General features: G+C 41.3%; 2 protein-coding genes across 6 annotated transcripts in view; one reads left to right on the forward strand and one right to left on the reverse strand.

Annotated features, from left to right (window-relative positions):
- Positions 1-3,558, reverse strand: part of anks1aa (ankyrin repeat and sterile alpha motif domain containing 1Aa) — a 64,300-nt gene extending 60,742 nt beyond the window's left edge. For all 4 annotated transcript variants that reach the window (XM_087833451.1, XM_087833450.1, XM_087833448.1 and 1 more), the window contains exon 1: positions 3,055-3,558. In XM_087833451.1, coding sequence (XP_087689577.1) covers positions 3,055-3,224 — 170 coding nt within the window. In that variant the 5' untranslated portion in view covers positions 3,225-3,558. The remainder of the gene's footprint in view (positions 1-3,054) is intronic.
- A 710-nt stretch (positions 3,559-4,268) lies between these two features.
- taf11 (TAF11 RNA polymerase II, TATA box binding protein (TBP)-associated factor) lies at positions 4,269-7,702 on the forward strand. 2 transcript variants are annotated; one of them, XM_006794256.3, is made up of 6 exons: positions 4,269-4,524; positions 4,700-4,889; positions 6,359-6,489; positions 6,583-6,670; positions 6,764-6,860; positions 6,949-7,702. In XM_006794256.3, the coding sequence occupies exons 2-6, from the start codon at positions 4,722-4,724 to the stop codon at positions 7,077-7,079; spliced, it is 615 nt and encodes a 204-aa protein (XP_006794319.1). In that variant the 5' UTR covers positions 4,269-4,524; positions 4,700-4,721; the 3' UTR covers positions 7,080-7,702. The 2 variants fall into 2 exon arrangements, with proteins under 2 accessions (XP_006794319.1, XP_006794320.1); XM_006794257.2 differs by having other exon boundaries at positions 4,276-4,343.
- The last annotated feature ends 5 nt before the right edge of the window (positions 7,703-7,707 follow it).

Here is a 7,707-nt window from a genome sequence, read left to right on the forward strand (position 1 = left end):
AGAAAGCAGAAAAACATCCCTTAGGAAAACTATATTTCAAAAGACCTTCGTGAATATCTTAAGCCGATGTTTATCTCCAAACACTGAAAAAGCCCCACTTCTTTCAGTCAACATCTTTCAGAAGCATACGGCTAAATGAGAACTCTTAATAGGTGGTCCAGTTCAGTCCAAATGACAGCTCAATTTTCTTTGTAAAACTAAAAAAAAAAAAAGTATAGAAAAGCCCCAGAATGGTCTTTTTTGGGCTGAAATGAATATGAAAAGCACCATTTGACGCTTTGTCAGTGGGACAAAGGACACGGCTGTGGAACTGGGAGACCAACCCTCATCTGGCTAAGCTCTCAGAGCGTCTGTCCAGGACTCCATGCATTCCTCCGTTAATTTCCCCTCAGTGGGCAAGCACTTTCCCTGCCAGGGACTTGTCTTACCTCCGGTGTAACCGCTGCAGCTGCTTGTGTTTGGATGACCTGGGCCAGGAAATACTAGTGTTGGTCTCTTCCTGTATATCTCTGGGTTCAAAAAGGGTCATAGGGCTTCTAGTAAAAACTACAGTATGGAGGAAAAACAAGTAAATATAGGCCCTAAAATTAGATTAATGTAACTTAAATAGAGTAGCCGCCGCTGTGCTGTAGTACTAAAAAGGTTACACTGATCTTACTACTTGAGGAAGCCCTGCCCAGCTCGTTTCGGTGTTAATGGAGCACCATGGAACAAATGTTTGGGGCGGCAGGGGTGTTAAACACGCCGGGGGTCAGTGTCTGTACCATGGTAACGGCTGGGATGCCGCCTCCTGGGAAAGCAGACATTCAGCAGAGCAGAGCTGTACAACAGCCTGCGCACAAAAACACTGCAAGTCGTAACATGCGTTCCATTCCAGAGTACACATACAGACCCACACGCGCACACACACACCAAGGAATGGGACAAAAGTTGATTAGCTCACTCATCTGCATCGCCTGTGGTTTCTTTCTGCGATAAACGAGTAGGTTTTTCCACTATATTGAATGTACAAAGTCAAATACAAACAGCAACTGACAACAGCAATAACTGTCATTATATGTCATCTCCTATAATGAGCCTGAAAAGCAACTTGAAGTGAGGAAAAGTGTTATTACACAAGTAGAAGTGAACATGGAATCAAGCGGAGGTACAAGCTGACACAACCAGAACAGGCGAAAATTCGCCAAAGAAAGCTGTCTTAGCCACAGATCAAATCTCCTCTGACAGGATTACAGGCCTGCACTTTCTAACAATGGATGATGAATGGGTTGCAAAGAGATTTTGATAAAAGGGGGTTGGAAAAAACATGCACATACAAACCCACAGCCTGTGCCACTGTACCAATCCACTGTAATACCCTTAGATGTATTGACATTTTCATTGTGAAAACTAAATCAAATGTCATGCAGAACAGAAACAGCCCTCCAAAGCAGCCAGTCATAGTCAACACTCATGCAAATTCTTATAAGAGCCTGTCCAGTATTCTCAAGTGTCGCCAGCCAGAAGCTTTTTAGATCTACACACCACCTATTCATTTCCTCCCGAGCCTAGCCAATAATTTCCCAGAGATCCCATTGCCAAACAACGATTGCTCAACACAAATGAGATGACACAATGGGCTCGCCAGTCCGCCCACGGAGCAGTGAGGATGAGACGAGTCAGCCCTCACCGCATGACATTTCTGAATTGGATTTCCAATTAGGGGAATTTAATGTAATAATCTCAAGCAAATCTTGCAGTCTCCACTAAGTAACACAGTGGCGCATCACCCCGAGCTTTGCCTTAACACTTCTCCCTCAGAGGAAGGCGGCTGTTACCGGGAAACCCAAGGGAGCAATTTGACATGATTGACATACACTTAACCACAGACAGGCAACCTGCAGGTTGTATGAGAGGCAGCATTTAGAAAGGCTATAAGCCTTATATTTTTTAAAGAGTCGACTCTTCTTCAACAAAAGGACTTTAAATTCTTTCTTTGCAGGTTTTCATATTGCGTGTAACACACTGTAAACCACAGAAACTTTATGATTAAAACAAACAAACATTATCTGTCACCAGAGAGAAAATCAAGAATCAAACTGTGGTGAGCCAATAATGCAGATAACATACAGCACAAAATGAAAAATACCTTATCTGATTTTTTTTTTTTTTTTTTTTTTTTTTTAATATCTTATTTAATGTTCTCAATATCTGCACAACCTTACAGGGATCGTATACTTCTACTAAGGGCTTGTCCCTTTAGTACATCTTTTAGCTTTACCCAGTGTGTGATTTTGGGTAATTGAATCTGATTATGTCCACAGTCACTATCAATTGCAGACAATACAGTGTGGACAAGTATGACAGCTACTTTACATAACCCTGGGCTGTTTTTTCAGTTTTTAATAGTGACCTCATAACTACTGAAGGCTGACAGAGAGAGCAGGAGGAAGGAGAGCTAACTCTTTCTAACCATACAGAGTAGGTCTTTAATAGATGTGACAAACCACATCAAATGTTTACCTCACTGAGGGCTTCCTCCAGTGACTACTAAAAAGAGAAAGTCATATTCCTGGTTCACACAAAGCTGAGGATAGTCAATGAGGTTGCATAGGACAAAGATTTCCTTATAATAAGAGAATTTTGCTAAACAATGAGAATCCAATTGTGACAAGACTTTCCATCTCCAGACCTGTGACTGTGTTCACGTCCAGACTCTATGTAAGCATTATAATTACTGACACATCTGCAATTCGTTTCTTTAAACGTAATCGTGGGCCGATTCGTTGCAGATTTCTTTAGTTAAGTTGCATAATTTCCTCTCAGGCTGTTTGTGCACATTACAGTAGAAATGGCAGTAACACAGGAGCTGTAGGCTAACAAAGAAGCATGCCACTGCTTGGGCGCTGCACTGGTTTGGCTTGCGATTGTTTGACAATGCAGGGAAGCATGCAAACATGAAACATCGTTTCTTGCAGTAACAATAAAGGATTGGGTAATATTCCCCAGGGGCAAAGCTGCTGTCTGTCTCCCATGTAGTCAGAGCCACCTCGCCTCGGCTTTCCCTAAGCCTACCTGAGCAGACTGGAGAGCGGATGAGAGGAGGCGCCGTGGCCACCGCTGTTGCCGCTTCCACCGGTCCCAGACGATCCGCCAGCGGACTGTCGCTTCCCGGATAAAAGCTTCTCCACGGCAGCCAGGTTTCCCGTGCGCGCCGCTTCAAGAAGCTCCTGCTCCTTTCCCATCGCGGATCCCAGAAAGAAATCAAAGGAGGCGCGGGGAAAAGAAGGAAAAAGGGGAGGGGGGTCGGTTATGGGAGTGAAATTCCTGTGCGAGCCCCTCTTTCTCCCGACCTCAAGTTATTCCTCAGTGCTGCTAAGTGTGAAGGGGAAACAAAAGCTCCCTCCGCCGCGCTGGATCCGTCCGACCCGATCCACGGGTGCTTCTGGCGCTCACTGGAGTGAAAAGTTTCCTTCAACAGCACGGCGCATCGAACAAACTTCCTCTGACCAGACCACTGAGCGTCGGCCGTCACTTCCTTGAAACTGCCCTTTCTTTATGCATCTCCAGTCCGAAACCCTTCAGACGCACACGCATTCGCTCGCACACACACACATTTATACCCCCTATCACCGCCGCCCTTACTGCTTCAATCAGAAGGTGGATGGATATAAGCAAGATGGCGCATTGGTTAGAGACAGGCAGGATTTACCCATTCAGTGCTTTTAAGATCTGTTCGCCTCTGACCTCTTGTATCCACAGTAAACGTCCATACATAGTCCCTTAATTACTTACTAAACGCTTTATAAATTACTGATTGGTACTGTAAGTATAAATAATACTACTAGTAATAATATCAATAATAATAACAATAATAAGAAGAACACAAATTAAGTATAAATATTTATGAATAACTATAACTGTGAATTACTCTTACTATCAATGGAACTACCTGACATTAGCAGCTAGGCAACTCTAATCGTATTAATTCCGGTCAAATTAATAAATGTTTTACAGCATTTTGTCCAGTGAAAGTAGATAATCTGGGAAATAACAAGAGAAAACCAAGGAATATATAATGCTTCACTTATTTCAGACAAAAGCCACTTGCAGCCTGAATATTTACTGAATATTGCGCTGTAATTAAGGGGCAAAAAAACAAAGCAAAATGAAACGAACAAACAAATGAACGAACATCGTCCTGTTTATTCCTAACATCTGAACGTTACTTCCAAAGTCCCTCGCTGGTTACTTCACAGAAGGCGGTGTTAATAAAGTTCGTACAAAACGGAAACGGAAATGCGTATGCTGTGTTAGCAACATTACCAGGGAAATTAGCCATTTGATGCATCGTACCTCTTACTGTAGGTGGTTACGTATTTATATAATCCATAGCTACTGCGTTCATTAGAATATAATTTTGTGTACTGGGGTATATTATATAAATCAGGCATGTGTTAGCCACCGCTAGCTTCTAATTATCGTTAGCTTAAATTGACGGCCAGATTGTTGCCGCTGCTTTGTTGACGCCTAGCTGCGTACAGGGTATGTGCATACTCGTTTGTTTGTTTTTTTGTAAAGTTTTATCCATACACTGCTATTAATACTAATATACCTAATTTATGGGCTATCTAGCTAAAACAACTAAGTAATTTAGCTAATTGTAGCTAGCTTTTTAGAGTTGGGGTAAGTATCTCATCAACTTCTTTGATATTTGCAGAATCTAAAGTGAAATTAGTAAAATGGCAGACCCTGCACGGATCAAGAGTGAGGATGCACTTCAGAGGACATCTCCTACCGACGAGGAGCACCTGAAGTCAGAGGAGAGTGAAAATCCTTCAGCCACAGAAAAACCTGCAAATGAAAACCTAGAGACATCGTCGCAAGATCAGCCTAAAGAAAATAAACATGTGAGTTTCGAGCGTCATTTGCATAAGTTATTCAAGAAAGAGGTTATAAAAGATAAAGTGGGATAAGTAGGACGATGAAGAAAGTAAACAGGAGTACTGGAAGGCTAGACCCACTGCATAGGCTTGTAGTGAGATGTATGTGAGGAAGGAGAAAAAGAACTTGTATCGACTGGTAGACGGAGAAATCAAGATGGAAAGTATTTGAAGAAGGTTAGGGCGATTAAGGATAGAGATGGAAATATGGTAACAAATGACCCGTGGATCTAGAGAGAGGAAATGATTGGGTGCCAAGGGAGGATTGCTGTTACAGCATGATAAGGCTGGAGTGGCAGAGAAGTAGGCAGAGAAAGGTGCTGCAGGACATGTACAAGGATATTGAGACAATGGTGATGTGTGCGGCAGGAATTACATACTGGTTAAAGGTACATCAGGATAACAGATGAGGTCAGGTAGGTCATAGTTTATGTGAATTTTGATGTTTTCAGACTGTGTTGTGGTCTGGGAATGGGGAGCAGATAGAAGAGAGGTGGAGATATGTGTTGGAGAGAAGAGGAATCAAAGTCAGTAGAAGCAAACAGAATACACTTGAATGAGAGGGGAATAGGCTTAAAAGTGAAGATGTAAGGAGCTGAGGTACTGAGTGTAGATTAATCTATAAATATATGGGCTCAGCCATCCAAAGCAATGAACCGTGCAAAAGAGAAGTAAAGAAGGGAATGCAGCCATGGTGGAGCGAGTGAAGACGCTTGTCAGGGGTCATTTATGCCAGAATGATAGCAGCAAGGGTGGAAGGGTTACACGATGGTAATGAGACCTGCAATGATGTGTTGTTTGGAGACAGTGGGGGTAACAAAAAGACAGGGGGTGGAGTTTAAGGATGCTAAGATTTTCTTTGGGAGTGACCAGTATGGACAGGGTTAGACATAAGTATATCAGAGGGTCACCTCAGATTGAGTATTTTGGAGACAAAGTTGGAGAATCAAGGCTGAGATGGTTCTAATATCTACAGAGGAGGGATGGTGGATTTACTGGACAAAGGATGTTAAAGATGAAGCTGACAGACAGAAGGTAAAGAAGAAGACCACAGAGAGGTTTATGAATGTAGTGAAGGAGGACATATAGGAGTTTGGTGTATAATAAAAGAGGATGAGATGCAGGCAGATGATCCACTGAAGAAACCCCTAAAGAGATCAGCCAAAACAAGAAGACCCTAGACAGTTGGTTGACAAACTTAAATGTACTGTTTCAGTTCCATTTTAAATAAATATTGTATTACAGTAAAATTAATGTTACATTAAAAATCATTTAACTGACCATATGTATACTAAAAAGTTTAAACCAACAAATCCTAAAACCTGAATGATCAGATTTGAATTTTTAGGCTGCCATTTGTGTTTTTGTTATGTGGTTTCACAGTGGTGTCTCTTTCTTTGTAGTATTTCTGAATAATTTTGTCTTCCGCTGGATAGGAAACACCAGGGGGAGAAGATGAGGAAGAGGGAACCTCTGGCCAGCCTCCTTTGAAAAGGTTAAAAGTGGAACCTGAGAAGAAAAAGGAGAAGCGGCACAAGGTTGATGAAGATGAAATACAGAAGATGCAGTAAGACGACCTTTTTAATCTCACAGCTCATCATTCTTATTCTTGAAATTATGTAATTTGCGAAAATTCGCCATAACTCCATAACATTTTCAGAGTTTTGGTGTCATCATTTTCTGAAGAGCAGCTGAATCGCTATGAAATGTACAGACGTTCTGCATTCCCTAAGGCTGCCATTAAAAGGGTAAATTGTTTTTGTTTGTTTTTTAATAGAGGAAGTATTAAAAAACCTTGAAAATGTTGTATTGATTTGATGTCTCTTATTTTAAAATTCTAGCTCATCCAGTCAATAACAGGATCATCGGTGTCCCAGAATGTGGTTATTGCCATGTCTGGTATTGCAAAGGTCTTTGCTGGGGAAATTGTCGAGGAAGGTTAGTTGGAGGATTTAAGAAAACCGAAATCACCCAGACTACGAGGTTATATGAATTATAGTTTCATGAGGTGTCTTTGCCTTTACAGCTCTGGATGTTTGTGAGAAGTGGGGAGACACACCACCACTTCAGCCCAAGCACATGAGGGAAGCAGTGAGGAGGCTGAAGAGTAGAGATCAGATTCCCAACACGAAGTACAAGAACATTCTCTTTCACTGACACACCTGAGCTGCAGATTGTATGAGGATGACAGATAAATGCCAGTAATTTAATAAGTGATGCAGAGCATATGGAAAACTCACCATGAAGCCACTTAACACATCTTGCAGCCAAGTAGGCAGTGACTGCAGTCCTGAAGAGCAGTCAAGGCAGCTGCTAAATAACGCTGAGTTGTCATTCACCCCTCAAAGTCGAGGTAAACGTTTTTCTCATCATTAAATTGGTTGCAACTAAACAGTGAGAAATTATGGTTTTATTTAAAACATGTTTTATATTTTAGTAGTCAATGTTTCTTTTTCTTTTTGACTGAAACATTTCAATGTGATTAGGACCAAGCTGCAAATGCAAACATCATTTTTAGTTTGATTCCATATTTAAAAGCCTTCGAATCATTTAAGACCCTTCTTCTCTGTAGCCAATAGTATTAGTTGTTTGACCATGAACTGGAATTGGAAATAGTTTGGACTCAAGACAGACTTGATGGAAAAACTGGGTGCTTGACATTTGTTACTTCAGTTTATATTTTTGTGCAGGTTGTAAACAAGAAGATGAATTCTGTTTAAACTGTATTTGTAAATATTGTACTTTGAGATTAAAGTCAAGTTTGCATTATACTAGTAAAATGAGC

The sequence above is a fragment of the Neolamprologus brichardi genome, chromosome 20, assembly GCF_056152115.1.
Source record: "Neolamprologus brichardi isolate AB-2024 chromosome 20, ASM5615211v1, whole genome shotgun sequence".
Lineage (NCBI taxonomy): Eukaryota > Metazoa > Chordata > Actinopteri > Cichliformes > Cichlidae > Neolamprologus > Neolamprologus brichardi.

Excerpts from the sequence above, each read along its gene's own strand:
- taf11 (XM_006794256.3), top strand. The coding sequence starts at position 4,722 with ATGGCAGACCCTGCACGGATCAAGAGTGAGGATGCACTTCAGAGGACA. Across the intron at positions 4,890-6,358 it reads AGCCTAAAGAAAATAAACAT|GAAACACCAGGGGGAGAAGA; the intron begins GTGAGTTTCGAG and ends TCCGCTGGATAG. Across the intron at positions 6,490-6,582 it reads GATGAAATACAGAAGATGCA|AGTTTTGGTGTCATCATTTT; the intron begins GTAAGACGACCT and ends TAACATTTTCAG.